Source organism: Aspergillus fumigatus, chromosome 4 (assembly GCF_000002655.1).
Source record: "Aspergillus fumigatus Af293 chromosome 4, whole genome shotgun sequence".
Lineage (NCBI taxonomy): Eukaryota > Fungi > Ascomycota > Eurotiomycetes > Eurotiales > Aspergillaceae > Aspergillus > Aspergillus fumigatus.
The window spans coordinates 897972-922360 of NC_007197.1; the positions used below are offsets into that span (position 1 = coordinate 897972).

A 24389-nucleotide genomic window follows, 5' to 3' on the forward strand; every position below is an offset into this window, starting at 1 on the left:
AACCAGAGATGATACAAGCCCCCTCATACGGTCAGAACCGAAGTCCACATACAAAAGAAGAAGGCTCTGCACTTTCTATCCATATGTCTTAGCATCTATGAGACATTCGCTCCAACGGATGGCCACTGTCAATGGGATTTTAGCCCTCTCTGCCGTTTCTGTTACCGATGATCGAACAAGGCTTCTTCGGTTGAAGAAAACAGCCACATATATCAAGAGCCTTGGCATGGAGGGAGCCGGAACTAGGTCTAGGTTTTATTGCAGGCCTGCCGCTTATGTGAAGGGCTGGCGGCATGTTGCTAAGGGTCTGGCAGAGATGAGACGCTTGGAGAAGGCTACGACTAATCTTAAGCGTGGATTGAGTCTTGAGAGGAAGACTGCCGAGTGTGGGAAGGGACTGAGGGTGTCATTATTATATGGAAGTTAGCACAGCTTGCAAAAGCCCGAGTAGTGTGATGCTTAGCTCACAATGAGCACTGGATGATTGAAGTGCAGTATGCGTCTTTCTGATTGTCAGCAACAGTATATGTAGCTTGAGGTTTGATCTAGGTTTATTTCTTAGCTTTTTAGTTTATAGATGATTTCTGAAGTGCGATACATGGTCTCTCCTGGCTTGATAGGATGATGTGTGTATTTTCTTGACTGATTCTCAAAATAGAATATCGTATCATGCATGAAATTGAAGCTCGTGCGATACACTATAAATCAGCACTTACATCTCTGGTTCGTACTACTGATGAGTATTTAAAAAGTCGGGCGCCCGTGACTCGCCCATCTAAGAGTCTCTCTTTTGCAAAGCGCGAATACACTCAACTAGAACTGGTCAAGGGGAGATAGTTTTACCGTGAATAAAGAGCACCAAAACATGTCAGACTATATATGACTCTACCGCACCGTCTTCTTCGGAAATGACCAGTTTTGATATGCCAGTATCAAATACATGTAAAGGAGATGAAAGACGGGACTGTCTCGCAACAGCCAGAAGTGGGCCGCAATTATACCATAGCGGGATGTTTCTGGGATGAAGAGAGAGTCAGAAGCTTCACCGATCACTCCTCACACTTGTGACTAACGATGGCTAAGTCGACTACAGTATGTAGGCTCTGCTCTCTGTTGCTGGCTGTCGATGGAACTTCCTAGGTTGCCTAGACTGAGCTAGTAGCAAGACAATGTACATGTCAACTCCGATGCTTGCTTTTGCACATAAAGCCCATCTTCCTTAATCAGTCACGTAAGACTTTGAGTCGTAGTGAATCCGACGGAGCTCGGTAGGAAATGGGTATCTCTCATACTGCCCCTCTACAATCAATGAATAGAAGTGGAGGAGTCGCTCTAACATTCCATTGCCACCCCAATGGAAAACATCTCCGACATCCACTTTAGGGAAGAACCGTTCTGCGAAAACAGAAATAGACGGTGATCTCATACTCGAGTCGAGGTACATTATTGAGTTGGGTCGCTTTGAGACCCGCGCGGAACCCTGGAGGAATGACATGAAATTAGGTGATCTTACAACTCATGCTCAACACCTTGGTTCCGTAAGAGTCCTCGTTCCGCGACTGTCTCACCACTGCGAGTCATGAAACTACTACTTCGATTCGGCATTGTACGTAACTTGACTCCGAGGTTGTAATGCATTTCGTTACCCCAGACACGAAAATGAGTAGAAGAATTCGGCACTTCAGGCGATAGAGTTCAGCCACAGTATGGGGTAACAAGGTACCCGGTCCAATCAGGGTTGCTGTAAGACTTGCCGATGTGTAGGAATTGTTTGAGAGTTGAGACATGAATGTCTCATGATTTCCCGCGCTCTGCAGTAGAGGATTTAGGCCCAATCATCTGCAATAGTTCCGCAGATTGTTGCGAAGTTTTGCCGAAACACTGCAATCTTGAGACATGCCGACAAGCTCAGCTGAAGCCTTAGCCATGAGACTCTTGTAGATCCACGGCTCTTCCCTTGACTATCTGAGATGCCTCGGATCGGTAGTTGATGAAGATGAGGCCCTGCAAGGCTTCCGAATATGCATACTTCGGAGATGTATCCAAGTTACGGACATTCTGAAGGGATATAAAGCGCGTGCTGCGCATGATGTTGAATGCAGTACCAACAGCATCTTCTTCTTCCAGGTCGTCAAGACTGCTTCCATTCATTCTGGCATTCCAGATCAAACCCTAGCCTGACTTCCTCACCGGCATGTCTCTGCGCTCTCTCTTCGTAGCTGGCTTGGCCACCCTGGCATTGGCGGTGCCTGCCCCCCAGATTCAGGCCCGCCAAGGCATGAGCTCTAACGAGCTCGAGAGCGGGCCTTGTCGTGATGTGACTTTTATCTTTGCTCGAGGATCGACCGAGCAGGGCAACATGGTATGTTTCTCGACCAGGAGTTCACTGAGTACGTGACAGACTTGACGATCATAGGGGTTGATCGTGGGACCTGGAGTCTGCAGCTCGCTGAAAAAAGATCTCGGCTCCGACAAGGTCGCCTGTCAGGGCGTAGGGGGCGCATATACCGCTCAATTGGCCCCGAACTTCCTTTCTCAAAACACCAATCAGGCATCCATCAATGCGGCCACGGATATGTTCGATCTGGCTAACACCAAGTGTCCGAATACGAAGATCGTGGCCGGTGGATACAGGTATATTATCTGCATCTGAAACGGTGAAGACCGCAGCTAACCTGAAATAACAGCCAAGGTTCTGCTGTCATCGATAACACAATTCAGGCGCTTGGCAGTGATCTGAAAGCTAAGGTCAAGGGAGTGGTTCTTTTTGGATTCACCCGGAACGTGGCTGACAAGGGTCAAATTCCGGGTTACCCCAAGGACCAGACCAAGATTTATTGCGCTGTCGGTGATATGGTTTGTGTTAATACACTGATCATTACCCCTGCCCACTTGACCTATGGGGCCGACGCAGGTGATGCTGCTAAATTTCTTGCTTCGAAGGTCCAGGAATAATCGTGGATCATGATGACAATGTCGACTGACTAGAGGAAATGATTGGAAAGGCTGGTCTGTCCATAGTCATATATGTCGACATACCTATGAAAACAAGTTCAGGAACTTGTTGTTCGATTCAGAAATGATGCAGCTGTTTGAGAGTCTATTATTTTTAGGTCATGCAATTGTTTATATTCCTAGCAAGAGTTACATTATAGAGACATGTGACAGAGGGCCATCTCGGGTATCAACATGGATTCTGACTAGACTCTCTCTGCACACATCTCTGCTAAGCTTGAAACAGAACTCACTCATACGCTTGCGTTCTTTGAGAATTCTCGTATCAAACAACTGACAGTCTTAAAAACAAGAAGTCCTTGATCTTTTTACGCGATGCTTTTGACTCTGTGACTCTCTCTAGCTTTGATCAACAACCCCGAAGTGAAGGTGATCTCAACTAACCCCTGGCTCGTCTCACAATGCCACAACCCATGCAGACAAGACCCGATTCGGCATAAGGCGAAATAAGCCCAACAATGTACCTTGACCCTAGAACCCTTACACTTACGTTCAATCAATCTTGAGGAAGTTGACGTGGCTGACTTAGAAGGTAGGAACGGGAACTTTAAGCTACGAAGGCAAGCAGAATAAGTCCCAACGTATGACATACGACGAACCGCGAGATACGCTTCCAGCAAGATACTGCAGTTTAGCCGACAGCACACATATCCTGCGATTTCAAATTGTCTGGGCATTTGTTCCCTCATGATGCAGCACCTACGATGTTTGCGCTACGTATATGCGAGATTGTGAAGGAGCTCGAATCAAGTCAACTATATCGTGCTTCACCACAAGAAGCAGAAGCTATGGCGCAATACATCATAATAATGGCGATCTGGGAAGGTTCTTGGACAGTCCGTATAAGGGCCGAGACTGCTCTTAGGGCGGCACCGTTATTGGTTCCGCTTCTTGGCTTTCCCGGAAGCTGACTGGGCAAGACTTTATGAAGCGTGTAATATTGGTACGAGTATTCAGTCAGGCTCATATTCAGCGGCACCAATGACGCTCCATGCAGAAAACGAATTTGTGGCATTTCGGGCAATTACCATGTACAGGGTTGTATTCCTTCACTGGCTCTCAGGGCTCCCAACTTCTATCAGAGTTATGCCACCGAATGATGGCGGGTGTGAATATGTCGATAACGTGGTGGGGGGACGATCTGGGTGATAACGCTCCGCTACTGGAATATCACGACATCACCGACAAATGAGCGTGGGTTATGCCTGCCAATAAGGAGGGATATAACCCACGTGCTTCTTGACCGAATCTGAGATTTCAGCTTAATAGGTGCAACAAGGCAGTCAAATCTCGTTTACAAAGTCTCGCTCTCCTTGTTTCGTCGCTCTGTCCGCGTGCCAATTCTTTCAGCAAAACCAGGTAGCCTGAGAGGTTGCATGCGGCGGCCAATGGCGGCAAAATCAAACAAGGATGGAGTCCCTTTTCAGGCGGAAAGTCAGGTTTGGGACGAGGAGGGCTGTCGATCTCGATTCCCAGCGACTGATGTGGGAGAAGGGCGGAACGATGTGTTTACAGCGCCGTTGAAACGACACCTGCGGTCGAGACATTTACATATGATCGCAATTGGAGGTATGTCTCGCTTTGGCAACCAAGCGAATGCACGCTAACGTCTGGCCAGGAATTATTGGACCCGGCTTGCTGGTAGGTTCGGGCAATGCCCTCAGCAAGGGCGGTCCAGCGGGCGTGTTGATCAGCTTTTCTTTGGTTGGTATCATAGTTTTCTTCGTCATGTAAGTCCTAGCCGAGTCGCTAAAAAAACCATAGCTGATGAACAAGGCAATCGTTGGGCGAAATGGCTACCCTCATTCCGGTTACTGGCTCCTTTACCGAATATGCGCAGCGTTTCATCGATGACTCTCTTGCTTTCGGGTTAGGATGGGCTTACTGGTATCTATGGGTAACGGTAAGCCGAAACTTGCTCTTCTACTGTGACTGTTAGTCCTGACTACTCTAGGTTCTTGCCAATGAATATAATGCCATCTCGCTTGTTATAGGATACTGGACGGATGCTGTACCTCAGTGGGGTTGGATACTCATATTCTGGTTCCTATTTCTGGGTCTGTCAAATCTAGGCGTTTTGGCATATGGCGAGATGGAATTTTGGCTATCATTGTATGTGCCCTGTGGATCTCCCTACGTGCATATGATTGACTATTGCTAGAATCAAGATATTGGCCCTCATTGCGTTCTTTATTCTGGCGGTTTGCATCAGTACAGGGGGGATAGGCCCTCAGCCAATTGGATTCAAGTACTGGCATGATCCAGGGCCTTTTGCGGACTCTATCAATGGAGTTGCTCGAACCTTTGTCGTTGCTGGAACGTTATATGCGGGAACAGAAATGTAAGTCAGAAGGTTGTAATACAGAAGCGCGGAACTCGTGTTGATTGCTTAGGGTTGGCATTACTGCAGGGGAATCGGCAAATCCACGCAAAGCTGTCCCGACAGCCATTCGCCAGGTGTTCTGGCGGATTCTGATATTCTATATTGGTGAGAAAAAGTCATCAGCTATCTTAAAATCTATCTAATAACAGGAATAGGAACGATGTTCTTTATCGGAATACTCCTCCCGTACAATGACAAGCGACTACTGGGCTCCAGTTCCAATGCAGCAAGCTCGCCCTTGACAATCGCATTGACGGATGCTGGGATTTTGCCTGCAGCTCATCTGATCAACGCGCTCATTGTGATCAGCGTCATATCTGCAGGAAATGGTTCCCTCTACGTAGCATCTCGCACTTTGCTCTTCATGGCTCGTAATGGCAAAGCACCTCGATTCATCGGACGCACCAATGGAGCGGGGGTACCCTGGGTTGCTTTGATATTCTCCAATCTTTTCACCTGTATTGTGTTCCTGACTCAGTCCTCGGGGGCCGGAAAGATCTATTCGGCCTTGATCACTTTGTCTGGTGGTGAGTTGGCTTCTCGTCCTCCGATTCTTGTCTGTTAACGAGTGACAGTGGCGACATTCATCGTCTGGGCCGTAATCGGAATCTGCCATATTCGCTTCCGTCGAGCCTTGGTCGTGCAGGGAGAGGATCCTGCAAAACTGCCTTTCAAGGCGTGGCTGTATCCGTGGGGCACATACTTCTCTGTCGCACTGAACATCTTCCTGGTATTCTTCCAAGGTTACACGGCTTTCTTAAATCCCTTCAGCGCGGACGATTTTGTGATCAACTACATACTGCTTCCTGTGTTTGCCCTGTTTGTTTTGGGTTATAAGTTTTGGCACAAGACCAGGTGGGTGAAGCTAGAAGAGATGGATATCTGGACAGGTAGAAGGGAGTCACCAGACGTAGACGTGACGGACGAACCGCCAGTCAAGAAACAAAAATCATGGTGGGCTCGGGTATTGGCCGTTGTCATTGGTTGAGGATTTTATATAGAGTAGAATGAATCGATGAATTTTGGACGAATCCAAACATGTAGAGATAGCTCAAGTTTATTCAGTTGCGGCTTGACACTTCAGACCTCGGCTCCTGCTGTCGTACGCGTCAGCTATCGGCCTGTAAACCTGGATCAACATGATGAAGTTATTCCACCAACAATCGACCGTATACAAAGAGAAGCTGCAGATATATGTGCATAATCTAGGTAGACAGCTCGGTTCTGAAGAGGGTTGCAAACAAGGTCCCTGATAAAGGTGAGTGGTTCCATGTTAGGATGCGGGCCGTGATTGCGGATTCCGTCGGAGATCCAGTGGACGAGCCTTCTCATATTTGATAAGCTCGATTTCCAGTCGATGATGTTCGTCGTGGGAAAGTGGGTGGGTGAGAATGATTCTCTGGAGATATTAATGACTCCATCGGACCGGCATGTACGAACAGATGAAATTTGCTTCGACATGGAACCATTCTGGTATACTCTGTTTGAGGACCTGAATTCACGGATGAAGCATCCCCACAAAGAGCACTCCAAACCATCAGATCAACACCGTGATGTCCAGAATGCCAGGTGATTGGACAATTCTTGTCAAGTTATTCTGCAGACCATCGACTAGCGTCTCGGATAAGCACCAACTGATAACCTCCTCACATCGAATCAGGCCGCGCTCTTCGCCAACGGGATCACAGCGACGGGGGTCTCCATTCTATCCCCCGATACTTTGGCCGCCATTCACTGCATCACGGGATATGGACCATCCAACCACAGACACTGAGCAAGCTACGATCCTCTTTGACGGGGAGACTGGACTGTTTCGAATTGCCGCCAAGGGGCCGTCGTCATGCAGAATTCCAGATCTGATCGGCATTCTGGCGGGATCGGCATCACTTCTACCGCATCGGTTATACAGTGTTGTTGCGGAGAGCACCGAAATGTAACCCCGTATTGACTATCCTATCGCGATACGCGGCTGGCATGATGCTGCACAATCTACAACGTCGGAGAATCCGAGCGACCAGCGATGTCTAGGTGACTAGTAAACGATAATATTTAAGCCTGGCATTCCGCACTGGATCTCAGAGCTTCGTACCAAGGAACACAGCTCAGATCAGAGACACTCCAATATTCTCCACTTCTCCGCCGATCAAGATGTTGTACAAGAAGGTACGTCGATACGCCTTTATACCACGGCCACGATAAGCGTTTCACCGTCCTAACAAACCCAATCAGATCATCGCCGTCGCAGCCCTGCTGGTCGCCCCTGTCCTTGCCGCCCCTACTGAATTCGACACCCGCGCCTGCGACTACACCTGCGGCAGCAACTGCTACAGCGCGAGCGCCGTGAGAGCCGCCCAGGAAGCCGGTTATGAGCTCTACTCCTCCGACGAGACCGTGGGCAGCAACAACTACCCCCACAAGTACAACAACTACGAGGGCTTCGACTTCCCTGTCTCGAGTCCCTACTATGAGTGGCCTATCCTGAGCTCCGGAAAGATCTACAGCGGTGGTTCCCCTGGTGCGGACCGTGTCGTCTTCAATAGCAAGGATGAGCTGGCTGGTCTTATTACACATACCGGGGCCAGTGGAAACAACTTTGTCGCTTGCACTTAGGCTGAGATTTGGACGGCTGCTGGCGGCAGACGACTGTTGTTAATATCCTTGTTCTAAGTTCGGTTCAGCGAGGACCCTTAGACCCTTAAAATCGATCTAACAATGATTCATACCCGTGATTCATTTCATGCCCTTCAATAGGGGTAGTTTTCATACTTGGACAAGTCTTCTGAGAAGGTCATATATGATAGATTTGAGTCCTTTCAAGCATATATTCTCCCAGCCGTTATAGCTAAGCAAATCCAGGATAATCTGCAAAATATATGTCTTTTGGCTTGAGGCTGCAAAAATAGCTTTAACAAGGAGATGACTCCATTGTCTCCCAGCTAGGTATATACTCTTATGGACGCTTCTTCGAATCTCGCTTTTCCAATTTGCTATAGTTGTCTACTTGATATATGTATAAAGTGACGCCTCATACGGAATCGTGAAGACATATATTAATCCTTGGTGCATCGGTGCAACACTGCAAACAGCATAGTAAGAGTGTCTGTCTTATCTGCGACGGAGCTGAGCGATATCTCCCAGTCTACCAATCATGGACCAAACAGCCATCTTGCTCGAGTGGGAACTACTATCAAGCGACTCCTTGCCTATCAAGTGCTTGATTGCTTATCTATGTGTTGACACCCCACCCCACATCACATGGGCTCTATAACATCTCTTTCACGCTCACGAATATGAGCCGTAGCATTCCATCAAGTCACTATGCCTGTCCATCTTGCCAAAGGCGCAACACGGTATTCTACCCTAGATAAAGAGCTTACTAGGTGTGTAGGATGTCAGGTCCGTGATACCACAGCAAAGAAGCACAGTCGACTCCAAGGGCAAAGAAGGTATGACAAGGGAAGGTTGTTACGGAGTTCCACAAAGAGATACAGGCAATATTTCAGTAAGGTGATATCGCTACAGGATGGATGGCTAACGAACACTGTGGTCGACAGGTCTCCCCTTTCCTCCTCTGCCTTGAAGCGCAATATCTGCCAACGAATGTCTATTTGATTATCATCGCTTGCTTGAGTGACTATCAGCGGGTGACAGCTTCTACCTGGACCAAAGAATCTAATACGTGGTGGATATCATCCGTTCATTGGTTTCTAACGCTGGAATGGTACGATGACCTGCATGCTCCAACCCCGAAGCCAGTGATGAAGTGCAGCAAGCTATGGCATGAGTGACTGGATCAGACACTGGAACGACCCGCACGGCAGAGCAGAGTATATGCTAGAAGGATCCTTGACTTCCGTTGACACCTGACGATAGACAGGCATGTGCCAAGGGCCACATGAACGATAACGGGAAGGCGTCACTGCTGTATGGGTCGATTGGTTTACATGGTCTCCCTTACCAATGTTTGTGGAGTGTCTCCGTTGTGGAACCTACGGTCAGAGAGGTTATCCAATCATTTGCATGATTCGGTGAGAGTACTGAATCAGTGCAAAGCGCAGCAACTGATTCAGTGCAGCCGACGGTCTAGTACAACCTTCGAGGAGAACAGGACCGCCAGGAAAGGATGAGAGCGTATCGTGCCCGGAACCTGGAGTCTTGATCCAAGCCAACAACCTATTGATAGGAGCAAGCGGCACCCAGCCTAAATAAACACAACGAATCGAACAGAACGGATGGGCTCGGAAGTGCAAGGCATGATTGGACGCTCGAGTCTATCATCATCGAAGGAACTCGTGGACTCCTTCAAGGAGCAACGTGGTGTCCAAACTGAGAGATCCATCGCTGGATTAGTGGCCACCAAAACGGTCCATCAAGATCGAAAACAGCAGAGTGCAGGATACAAGGGAGATCTTTGAATCGCCAAACGCCATTGACAAGCACACCAACACAGTATGATATTTCGCATCGCATCCGCCCATGTGCAATGGAGCCATTGAGTTGCGCGGACATCGTGGTGCTGCTCCGCCTGAAATCAACCACGTGCTCATGCTGTATTTGAGTCGCCGGTTCCGGAGCTGTCTACCTGATGGCGCGTCTTGTTCCGAGATGCAGAGAATTCCTCGCAGAAAGGGACGTTGAAGCCGTGCTCTCGATGGCTAGTGTCCATTGACTGCTTTAAGAGTTGTCCTGTTTGCTCCTTTAAGTAAAGGAACTTGTTTATCGACTATTGTCCCGCGAAGTACAGGCATACACCTGCGAGACGCCTGGATCACGAGGGAGTCCATGCAACAACGATCCTAAGCCGATGCAGACCATTACCGAATCAGTGGCATATGCCTCTGCGACACAAGGAAACCATCGCGATATGGGGTCAATTCACATCGAGGGAGTTGCCATTGGGCCAATTAGATTTTAGGCTATTGAGAATTTGTGAAGGTTTCCGCTTGGCGTTTCAGGGCTCGGACAGGATTCCTCCACAGTCGAACACATCTTCTTGCGCAATCACAACGTGGAAGGTAGACGTTCCTGTGTGGGAGGAGACGATGGTGGAGGGAAGTGTCGTAAGTCAATTCTAACCATCATTGGGGAACTCTTGTGGTGTCTTGACGCTCAAAGATGACCAAACTCCTGTCTTCCTGCTCTAATTTTGCAAATAGAGCGGGAGGCCACAATCAGTGCTTGTATGATCGACAAAATTCTGTTTCGTGTGACGTACCAGGTAAGGTCATGTCATTCATGAGCCCACAAGGCAGAATATGAGACATTGCCTGAATTTGAGCATCTCGCAAGGTTGCAACAACATAACGCTTTCTGAGATCTGGCATGTCTCCAACTGTGGTAAGGGATGTTCAGGCCTCCCGTTGCCACTACATTAAGGCTCATCCATAAGGCGAGACGATCACATGCCCTCTGTATCCAGACATGATGCCATTTGACGACAGCTTTTAGTTTCTTTCTGCCATCACCCCTCTTCAACAAATTATATTAAGGGGCGACCAATGACGATCTTTGGTACGAGAAAGGCCGAACAGGCCAACAGGACAGCTAAGCATTCAACTCTGTGAACGCCGCAAAGTAACCATTTTCGTCCCTTGGTCGAGTCGCGGAAACGAAGGAGGCTGGTCTAGCGGATGTTGGCGCTGACTGATGCAGAATTAAGAAACCCTTATGTGAAAACTTGGAATTACAAAGTGTATTATCGCCACCAACCGGCTTCTGTTCTATGTTCTGACTCGTCCTTGCATCAGTTGCCCTGGATAAGAGTCGGCCCTAACGGCCGCCATCCTGCTCCTGGCGAGGTCTTGCAGCCCAATCAACAATTGTGCAATTTCAGGCCAGGACAGACCATGTCCCATTGGGAAAGCTGTGCGAACGTCCCGTGACCGAACCGACAATAATGGCGACAGTCGTATGGCGAATTTACAGAGTGTCCAGATTCCGGACTTCAGAACGCCATGCATGGTATCGAGGGGTTTAGAAGACATAGGTCGAAGTTTCGAGAATGGGCATCAATCTTCAAGAAAGAAACCGACTTTTCAAGGCCAGTCCTTCGTGCCGCCAGAACCTGAATTACTGCAAGTCAGCCGAACTATTGAACCATGACAGACAGCTTGGTATTTTGGACTAAGCTCAGTGAAGGCTGAGACTGTGCACGGCTCCTGCAGCTTGAAGTCTGATCCTGAACCCACTCTACTATAGTCTGTAATCCTAGTTGCTGCTAGTGCGGAGTTGATGCCGATGTTGGTCAGGTCTTACTATTGACACTCATTTACTACCATGTCCCTGTGCGAATGCATCACACCAATCATGATTGTGGAATGATAGCTGTCTGCCAGGTACGTCTCGAAAGCAGTACTCTCCGTCCATACTTAATAGTCAACCACAGCGCTCGTAATTCGCGGCGCTCAAAAGTGCGCACAGAAATTTTTTTCTTTCCAGGGACCCCCGGCTGGCCATTGGGCGGATCCAAATTTCCGCCACATTCGCAAGCTTACCATCACAGAGGGTCCAAAACTCCACGGCCAGGCACGAGGAACCGAGGTGGATAATGGATTTCCGAGGGGAAATACGGGGTAATACGATAATCTCACTTGAGAGCGTGGAACTCGATCGCGTTTTAGGTAGTATCGAAATCGGAGATCAAACACGCATTGATAAAGAATGAGACAGACCAGGTGCAGATCCCCAAGTGAAGCATTTGTTGTCACAGCAGAGGAAGGCGGGGGAAGCCACTTGCATTATTACTAGGCAATCCGCACCCAACATCATACCACCTTGTAAGGCATCTTTAGACATAGAAAAATTGAGCAAGTAATTTCCGGATCCTTGACTCTGGGCTCAATAGTGTGCATCAAGTGACTGAAAAGTTGGACTTTGCCACAGAAACTGCGAGGAAGATCAACCAACAGAATCATGGAAAGAGCCAGTGAGAGTGGGCTGCGGGGTAACATTCTCCAGTGTCTCACTCTTCTTGTTGTGTCATCCAGTCATTCCGCACCTGCACTACTCCGTAAACAACATCGCTTAGGACGAACCCGAGTTCCGATAGAGGAGCAAATGAGGATCTGGGGGCGGACCTGGGGTTATGAGTTATGAGGTGCTAGCCAGTCCTTACTGTTTATCCATTAGTGCATATTGACTAGGCCGTTTAGTGCAGGGACTCTACCCAATCTCGAACGCGAAAAAGATCAATGTTGCAGCGCTAACATGGTAGCGACGGAGGACTGTCCTGTTCGGGTATGACTGCGTGGTTGTTCCTTGGGTATCCATGGATAATGACCAGAGAAACAGTCTGCTTTTCCAGTCCTCTCTCGCCAGCGAGCAGCAACCTAGGCAGAGGATCAACAGACCATTGTCATACTGTCGCCTCGAATCAAACAGAGTCCAGACCGACGATCTTGCCCCATTTATCCAAACAATGATTAATCCCTCGTTGCGCTTCCCCGGATCCCCGTCACTCATCCGTGATTGGCGACAAGAGATCCGAAAGTACCTCTTTGTAGCATCAGAGTCCGGTGCAGTACGTACACAGGACGTACTTGGAGGAAGTGGCCATGATCTAAGAATAGTCATACATGGCTAGACTCTGGGAAGCTGCCCCTGATCGCGACTTTCCTCGGTCCCGAGTCCAAGTCCGTAGATTGCTTCCCCTCGTGCATGTGAGGTATAATCTTAAATCCCTGTACTGGGACCTATATATACAACCTCCCAGGTTCACTGCTCCATCCCTTCTCCCTCTTTGTCTCTCAGATCCCAGAGAAAGAACACTCAGACCCAGTCTTTCGCTTGCTCGATCGATCCCATTCGTTTGGCTCACTCGAATCTGTCCATCTATACAGCCACAGTTTTAGATACAACTAATCTCTAATACTACCCTTCGTTGGTCAAAATGCGTTTCTCTGCCCTCCTCGTCACTCTCGGCCTCACCGGTGCCCTGGCCACGCCCACCCTGGTCTCTCGTGAGGCCCCTGCCGTCGGTGTCATCTCCGACATCTCGGCCCAGACCTCTGCTCTGGCCTCCGCCGTCTCCTCCTACAACGGTGGTGACCCCTCCGCCGTCAAGTCCGCCTCTGAGAAGCTTGTCAGCACCATCAACTCCGGTGTCGACACCGTCAAGAGCGGCCCTGCCCTCAGCACCGCTGATGCTCTGGCTCTGACCTCTCCCGTCCAGGACCTGACCAAGCAGGTCGAGGGCGTCATCGACGACCTCATCTCCAAGAAGGACAAGTTCGTCGCCGCCAACGCCGGTGGCACTGTCTACGAGGACCTCAAGGCCCAGTACACCGCCGCCGACAGCCTGGCCAAGGCCATCTCCGCCAAGGTCCCTGAGTCCCTCTCCGACATCGCCGCTCAGCTGTCCGCTGGCATTACCGCCGCCATTCAGAAGGGTATCGACGCCTACAAGGACGCCGCCAGCTCTACCGGCACTGCTTCCTCTTCTGCCCCTGCCACTGAGACCGCGACCGCCACCGAGACCTCCACTGCCACTGGCACCGTCACCGAGACGGCCACTTCCACCCCTGTCATCCCCACCGGTACCGCGTCTGGCAGCGCCTCCGCTACCCCCTCCACCACCGCTACCCCCACCACGGGCGGCTCCGGCTCCGGCTCCGGCTCCAGCACTGGTACTGCCACTGCCTCCACCAGCACCAACCTCCTCTCCACTGGCGCCGCCAGCAAGGAGCACTTCAGCTACTCCCTCGGCGGTGCCGTCGTCGCGGCCGCCATCGCCGTCGCTCTCTAAGCGCCCTCTTTCTGACTTTGCCTATTGGCTCTCTGAGTCAAACACAAGTCGGACGGCGGACGGCGGAGAGCAACGCAATGATGCGATGGGAACGTTGATGACGATCATTCATGAGGCAAGACCAGGGTTCCAACGATCGGTTCATGAAAGCGTTATGCGAGAACAATGGCAATGACACCATAGGGCTTATCGGCTTTCCATCCGATCTTTGTACTTGTTAGTCCACCGTCGGGTCCGGGTCGCCGGCTTGGATCCGTCTGTACACATATATAGTTTTAATAATTGATATCTCTGTATACTCGTCAGTGCATTTCTTCCTTCCACATGGCTTAGTAGAGTACATGCTCGATCATGGTAGTCTTCATTTGGGTCTGCATAAGGTTTCGAGTCATCATGGCCTTTGGGTCATGAATCGCACAATGTAGTGAACTTGACAGTGAGAAACGAAATATCACGTCGATAGGCGTAATCCTCATCTCAGGATCGAGACTTCCTGGAGTCTCGTATACTCATCAAAGGTTGCTTTCTGTCAAAGTGCACCGTAAAGCTGTATTGGTACTGCTACTCGGCATGCTTCACTCAATCTGAGCAAGTCGGAGAATGTGCGAAGTGCAGAGAACTGCATCAATGCTCGGACAAAGGTGTAACCCGATTTACAAAAGCGCAGCCATAGACCAGAAGTATCATACGAAAGAATATCATAATTTGCCATGAAAAATGAAAGCGATAAACATGAGCAAATAATGCCGGTAAGAAAACGCTACTGTCCACGCCAGCAGCGGGGTGGGCAAAATAACCCCAAAAAAACGTGGACACGGGGAGAGTCGAACTCCCGACCTACGAGGATCACAAACGACCTCATAAGCTCGTCGCTCTAACCAACTGAGCTACGCGTCCGTAGTTGGTGATGTTAGTCTGGATTTATAATTCATATCGTCATCTACTTTAGCAGACAACTATTCTGGCTGACAGAATTTTACCTACCAGTGAGCGAAAATTTGTTCATTGCGATCAAATTTCTCTTCTCGCTCCTGGTCGAGAATGAGCATGGGACGACCTGTGGGAGCCTGGTGTAGATGTGCCGAATCGGGTGTCCTCGTTGGCGACCAGACCCCATCCTTGTCAACAAAATGTTACTTCGTTCGGCAAAGGCATAGCATGAAGTATGAAGGACTTTGACAAAGTTTCTTCAGGAGACTAAGATGGCAGATGGACAAAGACGCTAGAGCTAGGACTTTAAAGTCTAATTTGCAGAGATTTTTGGTGGTCCCAGTTCGCGCCACCTGCGGGTCCATTAATGCCTTTAAAGTTTGGTTGTAGATGGATTTTGTATCCTGATATCAACTCTATTCGTTGCGCTGGGGAGTGTCGTCTGGATACGGCTCTGGTTGTAGAGAATTATACGTCTTTTGAAGGATATAGGCTTAACTGGATCTATGTGTTGATGATTATGTGCAGCGATATATATTCACGATGTGTTCTTGCGCCTGCGCTGGAATCAAGCCTCGGTTTCGGTCTGTCGATTAATTAGTTGCAACTGATGCTATTTAAGGTTGGAAGTGGAACCCGGCCAGAGTACACTGATGTAGAAAGCACTTATACACAGCCTGCGAGAGATACTTGGTGAGACACCGTCACAGCAATGATCTGTCTAATCCCATGTGCTACGTCGACAGATCCATCAGTGGGCATTGAGAAAGGCCATTGGCATATGCCTCGAACATGAAGGGAATGGATACTCTGACAAGAATTCGTACTTGGGACATCCGGCGCTTGCTGCTAGAGCCGCGAGCATAAAAAGCCCATGAAAGCGACTTAAGGACAGAGCCTTGCTGTGATGTATTCAAGAAGCGACAACCCAATTCTGGATATAGATCCAGAGAGGAGCCAAAACCCACCAGGCACAGTACGGACTCCTTTTTCCTTTGTTATGTCAACCACCAACAACGAGAACGCACCCACTAGTATCCCCGTCCATCGCCAAACCAAACTGTACCTGTTGTTCTGTGATTGATTCAGAGGGTGAGACTATGTCCAGGGACGGTTGCAGCGCGCCTTCGAACGAAGAGGCGGACGGTCGGGATGGAAGTCGATCTTTGAACAATAAGGATGCTTCAACGACTAAAAACAAGTATTGTTAGCATCCTAAACGGAGCACGAAATCGTAATAGCAGTGATATTGTTTTTGTTTTTGCCGGCCCTGAGACCGACGGGAAGGAGGTGCTTTGCCCCCAGCCGGGCACTGCTAACAAGGAGTCGAACCCTGCTCGCCACTCCTACCCAAGCCCCCCAGGACCCTCAGAACCGACAATCCACAAGCGAAACCCTCATGGCCCGCATATTCGGAAAGATCCGAATGATTCAAAACGAAAAATTCTTGAACTCGGGAATTCCGACCTTCGAAAGGTAAAAAGAACTGCTAAGACGCCAGTCGAGAACAGCGAGCCATGGCGAGAAACCAACCGAAGGCAAGGTCCAGGAACAGTAGACAGGCAGTTCGTGTCGAGAGCGAAGTAGGCAATGTTTGCAACGCCGACGGTAGACACCAGTATATCCCAAGTTCCGTGCAGCCTCGGAGAGACCAAAGAGGAAGAGGAATCCGTAGTGTATCATGCCTTGGCGACGAAACGAAAACGCTGCCAGTATTGTGCATGAGACTGAACGATGCAATCCACTGAAATGATAGCAGGTCGTGGGTGCCAATCTCGTCGGCATCGCGTCGTCAGTACATGAGACCTTTAGACGTGCATACAAGCGCCTGAATGTCAGGCATCAACACGACTGGCGGCCCGTATGTATAACGTCCGTTATCCAACAACCTCGCATACAAGCGCCTGAACATCAGGCATCAGCAAGATTGAATCAGAGATTTGTCAGAGCCACATATATAGAGTACTAGTCGGTCGAGCCATGTTGACATACAACGAGAACGCACGCTCGCTGTAACATGGTGACACGATTTTCTAACCCCTATTGCCTTTGCTTTCGATGCCGTCGTTTCTGCAATGGGGGTGCTACCCCGATGCGACAATGGCAAGAAATGCATCTGTGTACACTTGATTGCAAGAATGGCGCCCGGGTCTTATATACTTGTAAAGGCAAATAAAACTAGGCTGCATTAGGTAAGGTCCAGGAATAACAGTATCAAGATGTGAATAAGTCCGTACATGGTGTATCAAGCTTTTGTTTAACATTCAATATGAACAATTGCAGGTGGGTGGGTGCAGCAAGCCATTGGGACAAAACTGAAATAATGTAACTACTTGGGTCATGGGGATAGACAAGACTTTCATAGTTTTCTGCCAGCAATAAGCACCAAAGTGTTTTTAGATTTCGGATTCCCTTGCCTTACATGTATTGAATGATTTCAATGTTTTCTAGTAGGAATTTAAATCATCATTAGTAGGATCTATTTTGTGGAGTAGGGATTTAAATTACTATATAGTAGGGATACTAAATTAGTTGTAATTACTATATACCAAGGATATTGAATGATTGGAATCACCACATATGAAGGATATTGAATGATTCAAATCGCCATATACAAAGGATGCTGAATGATAATAGCATTCACAGGAGGAGTAGATTTGGCAAAGATAGATAAACATATTATCGCAGAGACAAGTCCTAGACAGAAATTATCTGGTCTTCTTGTCAAGAAAGCGATTTTATTGGTCTGCAATCGCCTGTAGGTCTTTGCCTAGCCCTCATGCATCTCATTCTCGATCGCCGTCATTGTCACTGATTCCCAGTCTCCCCATTCCATTCATTCCTGTTTAGATACACAAACATTATTCAAGACCAGGATGACGCCAGGGAGCGTGACCTGGTTTCAATGATTTGTCGCGAGCCTTGTCAGGCCATGTGATCATTTATGAAATCAATGATTCCTTAATCCAAGGGCTTTGCTGGATCATGTAATAGATGACATTGCTAAAAGCATATAGAATTTGCGGATAAATGCACACAGCACTAGCCAGCCAGTGCTTCTCTTATGAGTATTGTTGGACAAGTCAACGTCAGAGTGATGAGTACAGATGAATGTGCTGACCACTTTACCAGGCTGCTGTGAGCATTGCATACTCCAGGGGGTATAGGTATATATGTTTGCTGACGGAATATCTGATTTATTGACAACAGAACCATATACATCGGCCAGGTCAGACACCCTTGACTTTGGTTCTGTTATCTACCTCTTTACCGCCAGCGAAGAAGAAGAAGCACCCCATCAACTACATACCCTGGCACATGTCGAGATGCGGAGTGAACAGACCATTTTAAGCCTCAGTCTTTAGCTGTGAGAGATCTTGACGAGTAACAAACCCATGAGAAAAGGTGGCGAGCCAATCGAGCCACCAAAGGATTGCCGGATCGCGAGCCAGGTTACAAGTCAATATCTAATAAGGTCGAAACTTCTCTGTCCATTGGCCAATGGTGCTCTCTCGATCGCGACCCTCCTCACCCTAACGACTCGGTACGATCAGGTACATTTCATGCACACTGCCCTCCTCATCTTGCCATACGGCGTTGCGTATCTCAACTGGGATTCCCTTTCATACATTGGCAGAGCCCATTTCCGTTGGAATCTTCCGTTGGCTCACATACCATGAAGGCCCCAGGTCCACAATCATAAGCCTCCAAGCGCATCGGGACGTTATCGCACATCGCCCCATAAGGTGGGGTGGTTTTGGCAGGGGGGCCAGCAAGTGCATGCTCCGGATTGGCAGTGAACGGCCCTAGGCTTGGGGCAGTTCATTTTCTTTTCTTTTCATTTTTTCTTTTCTTTTCATTTTTTTTTTTTTTTTCTTTTTTTTTTTTTTTTTCTTTTTTTTTTTTTTTTTTTTTTTTGATTCGTGGGGTTTAGCGCCCTCGCCACTTTCTCTTGACCCTCTTCAAGTCTTGTTCACCTGAAGCTCAGCCAAAACACCTAAACCTTAATACTACACACCCAGTAAACCCACTCACCCCCTGTCCTGCTAACATGTCCTCTTTCATACCACTATACTAGTGTAATATGCATGTAGCTTAGCAGTGTGGTCCCATTAGGCATTGTTACCGATCGTCAAGGCTCCCAATGGAGCTACGATTATTGTAAATATGGCTAAACACACCTGATCATCGGCCTACTGTACATCGTAGACCAGACTATCAGTTATCAGGACACAACTTTGAACGAAGGTGGAGATGCGGGCCGAAGCACCCGCGGCTTTTGATGTTGTGCATCTCAGTTTCTGGCGTGAAGACGCGGCAGCATTTCATTGAGATGCAGAAACAGACAACTGACGAGGCTTGTGACATATTTGATGAGTTGTTCGTTGAGGGCCAAACGTATCAGCTGAGCCAGACAGACAAATTCAGTTCTTTCAATCACGCACACTAGCTGAAAGCGCCGAGTAGCGAAGCAAGGAAAAGGCCAAGCAGAGGGGCACGAAGCCAGTCAATCCGCAAAAACCACGCACTCTAGTGAAAATCAGGCTAGCAGTGAGAGGAGGAGAAAACAAAACGGAGTAGCTTCAAGTTTGTCAATCCTCATGGATGGCCGTTAACGACAGAGACAACTACCCATGGTGGGAATCGAACCCACTGCGCAAGACGGGGCAACGGTCTTGGCCATCCAGCACGCTCTGTCAACGCACCACCCGGGTTTGTTTTGAGAATGTAGGATACTGACTTTCATGCTGACACACGACATGATTCAGATTGCGCCAACATGCTTATTAGTATCCCGTCGGTTTGGGTATTTAGAGGCATACAGCAACCGACACCCGCTCATGAGTCCATGAGGGAACTTGTCGTCGCCGGGGTGTAATACCCTGGAATCAAGAGAAAGGAATAAGGAAGGGAAAGAAGAGAGAACACATTGACGAAGAAGAGGTCGATTAAAAACACGAAGAGCTAGCTCGAAACGCGTCAACACAGGGACGCGACTACGATAGAGATACAGAAAAAGGAGTGTTGTCAGATATTAACGAGACAATAGACAGTAAAAATAAAGAAACGATCTGTAAATGAGATTCAAGCAACCGCTATACATTCCACAGAGGCTTGATTTCGTAATTCTTGCTCAGGAGATATGGCAGATTGAGGGGAGTACGGAGTAGGATAGAGTGCAAGAGTAAAAGGGTCAGTGGGGAGAGGCGAGAAATTTAAAGTGGCCGGGCCGCAATTGTGGGACTAGCCGTTTTCGCCTAGCGCGAATTAAGCGAGGCCATGAAGTGAATACCAAGGTATGAAATACATGCTTCGTTGTACTATGAGGTGTCCTGACTGATTGTGACAACATAATGCGTAATTCAGTTGAGCTTTACTAGTCCTTACTACAGAAAGATTATGATAAACTCAGTCGCAGATTGCGGTTCCCATAGAGATGAAGCTATGGTTGAACGAAGTGAAGAATATGTGAATTGCATTGGCATGCACAGCATCTTAATATTGCCTATTTACACTAGCCTGGATCCGTCGACAGCTTTAGCATAACGATAACTCGTAGCCGAGAAGAACATGTTCCCTGCTACGGCGATGATCAACCCTCGGGCGTAGACCAGCTGTGATAATGTTGTACTCTTCGCGTTGACAAGAGACTCGTATTCCTCGCCTATCTGCCGCTCGGTATCCAATATAATACCACGAAGAATCGACTTGGCCGATGAAGAGGATACATTCATCAATTCCTGGACGACCTTGACGGCGTTGACAAGAGGTTCTCCGTTCTCCTTTTCGGCGATGACTTCCTTAGGATACGAGTATAGATCGTTGGACAATGCAAAATGTTTCGCGCAGGCGGAACTCAGGCGTGCAAGCGCTTGTACGTCGTGCTCTGTAACAGAGATATCCGATGCAAATTCCACGCTACGAAAGATGGGGCTGGGACCGTTAGTGCTGCAGCGTAGCGAGGGATCAGAGTAGCTTACTCAGCTCCCACATCTTCTATCCGGTACTTCACGTAACTCATGAGTGTCGGGAAGGCTTTGCTGGGTTGTATCGTCTGTGACAGGGATCCTCACGACATCATACCGTCCAGAAATCTCCTGCCCTGCGCAGTGTCCTCAGACATGACTTCCTGGGCTACCATGTCAAATGCAGTGTGAGAATGTCGCTCATTATTGTTACACATATTCGGAATGGTTGCATCGAACTGTTATTGATAAGCACTCAGGCATCTAGATGGGAATGGAGCCGGGTCATACATTTCCCGACTCAACAGCATCTGCATTATAAACAGTGGTCAGATTCGCCACAGTACACTGGCGGCTTTACTTACCATCATGTATGAAGATAAGCGTATAAGCCCTTGCCAGAGCTCTCGTTCTCGATAAACTTCCTGTTGGGACAACATTCACAGTGAACGAGACAGCGGCATCAATCACAGCTTCGATGTACTTCTCAGAGACTTTCTGTGACGGGGTGACAAAGATCGCCCGTAGCAAATCTCTCGCAGCCTCTTCCGCTTCCATCCAATATTTGGACTGCAGCGAGGCAGGGAATGATGTAACCCATGGTATTTTCAGACTAGGCGGAACAATGCAATTTGCATGTCGCAGTTCGGGAGAGTCCGCGACCGCTTGAGGGTTGAGAAACGAGAAATATGATCGTGCTGAAGCTGCGGATTGGTTTTCAACGGGGTCGAACGCGTATAATATCTTTCTGATGCAATTCCTATAGTCCAGGTCCGAAAAGTAGCGAAAGCTTTGCGACGTGCGCAAGGAGGATATGTATTGATTTCTCGGCCATATCGATTTGCTTGTCGCTTTCAAAGGCGATATATAGGCACTCAAAGACGAGTACATGTTGCCATGAGCTCGGAGGCCTGAGATGAACGCGTCAGCGCGGATGCGCTATTGATTGTCCTGCTCAGGTATACTCTAACAAATCCAAGGTATTCAACTACAAGAAGATGGAGTCAGATTATAAGCACGGAGTGTCTTGCCAAGAAATTACTACCGGAGCACATCGTTCCCCTTCTGTGTTGGATTCAGAGTGCCATGATATAGTGATACGCCACGTGATGATAACAAAGCTGAGCATATCTTATGCACTGCTCAATGTGATGGATCAGATCAACGTGAAAGATTTACACATCCTAGTGCTAGGGGTGTTAGTATTATCCATATATCCTAATTGAATACCAAAATGGTAAAATAGCTTGAATCTACATATGTCCTTGATTTTTTAAGGCAGTCGATGGCCTACTCTTTCCATTCTAGTGCTCACCTTCGCCGCTCTTTCCTGGCGACAGACCACACAGAGCCCAGAAGTTCATGCGAGGAACTCCAGTAATCTCAAGAGTCAAGGAAACCTCGGCCTGACGAACTGCGCTAGCCAATCAAGACATCTCTGGCTTTTAATTGTGAATAACTACTGGGTAGGAGGGCATGGCCAATATGTCTATCAAAACACGTAGTACTGAAGATCAATGCATATTGCCAAGTAAAAGGATTAAATTCGAAAATTAGGACGCGGCGTTGATCAGCTGTGGCAAACCTAGCCTGGATGGTTTGATCTATATAGTACAGAGGGATGTCAGATTAATCCTGATATGCGAAAATACCACAAGAGGCATCATTCTCTGCTGTCCGAAGCCTTGGCTCAAGCACAGGACAATGCCAGAGCAACATGTAGGCATAGCTGGTGTGATGGTCGACACGCAGTACATCCAAGTAGATGTAAACCCACACGAAAGTTGCTGGTGTAATATCATAGTTAACCCATGGTAGTAGAGAAGAGTCGTAGATCTTAGGAAGCCCATACTGGTTCTGAGGATCCTTGCGGATCCCTGGAGAAATGCTCTTAAAGACATACCGGCTGCATTCGTTGACCAACAATATGAAATAAAGAGATAATACAGTATTCTGAGACTATATAGATTCACAAAAGCTCCCCTTTTTCTGATAATCTCGGCCTGCCACTCCCAAGTGAAGAGAACTCGATTACTTCCAGCTGCCTCATCAGTCGAACTGTCGAAGGAGCAGAGAGAACTCTTGTGGAATACTTTGGAAAATGACTTGGGGTTTAATGTATACAGTGCCTTTGAAATATGAACTGGACAGACACAGTCGTGATATAGGGAGGATGCAGATTCCACTCGCGTATCTGTCTCAGTTCAATATAAGCTGCTCGATTGAATATTTCTGGGAAGACGCGCTAGCTATCAAAAGTACGATCTTGCCGGAAGATTATGCATCAAAACAGGGGCTATGGACAAACAACAAGTTCAGAGGAGAATACCTTGTATAAGATAAGTAGGGGCAGTTTACCTCGGGGGCATGAAGACCCATATATCACAGAATCGCTAAGTCTATGATGATGTCACCAATCTGACACCATCTTGTTTCGTATCCCCAGACCTCATCTTTGTCGTAAGCGTACTAAGCATTTCTCAGAGTCGGGTAGTCCGGGCACAATGCGGTCGTACTTGCTATTTAGGAGCAAAAAGAGAGCCTGAGGCACAGATTGTTCGCCAGGGCTCAGGCTTGCTTAGTGCTGGGGGAGATTTGTCAGCCTGGGACCGACTCCATCCACATTCGCTTATGATAGCGGCATTGTGGCTGATTCCAGTTCTAGTTCAGGGATGCTGGGACCTGGAACTTCTTTCCTACAATCCAAAATGCTCAATTCTTATTCAACGGGAGATCAGATTGGGAACAGCTCGCCATTTCATCGACGACATACATGAACGGGACATGAAGCCACATCATGCACGCCGTCAGATGGAACGGTTGATTAGACCATCGGTTTGTTGGGATGGTCTGTAGCTAGATATTTTATTTGTGGCTACTTCGGGGTCTTTGAATTGTCATGGGCTGAGATAGTGAAATCTTAACACAGACAATAGTGCAGGTACTAGTGCAGGTACTCATGCTGGCCGCATTTAAAGCACGCGCGTTTGACCGTCACCGTTGGATCGAAAAATTGAATCCTGTAGTAAGTGTGCTTTGTCGCCAATCATCTTGCCGCTCTCTCTGCGTATTAGGCCCTTTTAGTAATTAGACTGTGGTGGGTGTAGGCCAAATTACCGACTTCGAGCTTGTTCAAGCCTGTCCTCTCCTTAAATCTTCTGCAGCTGACACTGAACGCGTAGCAGGCTTACCTACATTCGAAAACGCAGCAATGACTACGGCCCTGAGAGCCTGTGCGTCACTGTCCGCACCATCAGACGTCTCCTGCACCTCTGGCACTGTGGCGTTTGCTTCTCGCACCGCCGCTTTGCCGATGCGCAGGCGTCGCAGGTTTTAGTCCCTGAGATCATTG

General features: G+C 48.3%; 5 protein-coding genes and 1 non-coding gene across 6 annotated transcripts; 4 read left to right on the plus strand and 2 right to left on the minus strand.

The window, feature by feature from the left end:
- Nucleotides 1-2194: 2194 nt before the first annotated feature.
- AFUA_4G03210 (cutinase family protein) lies at nucleotides 2195-2955 on the plus strand (the record flags this gene model as incomplete). Its single annotated transcript, XM_741414.1, has 3 exons — nucleotides 2195-2362; nucleotides 2417-2634; nucleotides 2688-2955. The coding sequence occupies 3 exons, from the start codon at nucleotides 2195-2197 to the stop codon at nucleotides 2953-2955; spliced, it is 654 nt and encodes a 217-aa protein (XP_746507.1).
- Nucleotides 2956-4611: 1656 nt separating this feature from the next.
- Nucleotides 4612-6386, plus strand: AFUA_4G03220 (amino acid permease; the record flags this gene model as incomplete). Its single annotated transcript, XM_741415.1, has 7 exons — nucleotides 4612-4745; nucleotides 4792-4918; nucleotides 4970-5127; nucleotides 5177-5356; nucleotides 5409-5503; nucleotides 5554-5925; nucleotides 5974-6386. The coding sequence occupies 7 exons, from the start codon at nucleotides 4612-4614 to the stop codon at nucleotides 6384-6386; spliced, it is 1479 nt and encodes a 492-aa protein (XP_746508.1).
- A 1160-nt stretch (nucleotides 6387-7546) lies between these two features.
- Nucleotides 7547-8008, plus strand: AFUA_4G03230 (extracellular guanyl-specific ribonuclease RntA; the record flags this gene model as incomplete). The annotated part of the gene is made up of 2 exons (XM_741416.1): nucleotides 7547-7561; nucleotides 7628-8008. 2 exons carry the CDS (start codon nucleotides 7547-7549, stop codon nucleotides 8006-8008), a joined length of 396 nt encoding a protein of 131 aa, XP_746509.1.
- A 4466-nt stretch (nucleotides 8009-12474) lies between these two features.
- Nucleotides 12475-14451, plus strand: mp1 (cell wall mannoprotein 1 family protein). Its single transcript, XM_741417.2, has 2 exons — nucleotides 12475-12494; nucleotides 12550-14451. Exon 2 carries the CDS (start codon nucleotides 13287-13289, stop codon nucleotides 14139-14141), a length of 855 nt encoding a protein of 284 aa, XP_746510.1. The 5' UTR covers nucleotides 12475-12494; nucleotides 12550-13286; the 3' UTR covers nucleotides 14142-14451.
- Nucleotides 14452-14950: 499 nt separating this feature from the next.
- On the minus strand, nucleotides 14951-15038 carry tI(UAU)1. Its single transcript is given in 2 exon segments — nucleotides 14951-14986; nucleotides 15001-15038. It is a non-coding gene (tRNA).
- Nucleotides 15039-20520: 5482 nt separating this feature from the next.
- Nucleotides 20521-22117, minus strand: AFUA_4G03250 (uncharacterized protein). The gene is made up of 4 exons (XM_741418.2): nucleotides 21403-22117; nucleotides 21329-21348; nucleotides 21053-21276; nucleotides 20521-21005 (listed from the first exon to the last, which is right to left on the minus strand). Exons 1-3 carry the CDS (start codon nucleotides 21926-21928, stop codon nucleotides 21142-21144), a joined length of 681 nt encoding a protein of 226 aa, XP_746511.2. The 5' UTR covers nucleotides 21929-22117; the 3' UTR covers nucleotides 20521-21005; nucleotides 21053-21141.
- Between the last annotated feature and the right edge of the window lie 2272 nt (nucleotides 22118-24389).

Bases quoted from the DNA above. Each gene is read 5' to 3' on its own strand.
- AFUA_4G03250 (XM_741418.2), bottom strand. From the start codon at position 21,928: ATGTACTCGTCTTTGAGTGCCTATATATCGCCTTTGAAAGCGACAAGC. The intron at 21,349-21,402 runs GTAAGTAAAGCC...TTTATAATGCAG, and splicing joins GCTTATCTTCATACATGATG to ATGCTGTTGAGTCGGGAAAT. The intron at 21,277-21,328 runs GTATGACCCGGC...TATCAATAACAG, and splicing joins ATGCTGTTGAGTCGGGAAAT to TTCGATGCAACCATTCCGAA.
- mp1 (XM_741417.2), top strand. From the start codon at position 13,287: ATGCGTTTCTCTGCCCTCCTCGTCACTCTCGGCCTCACCGGTGCCCTG.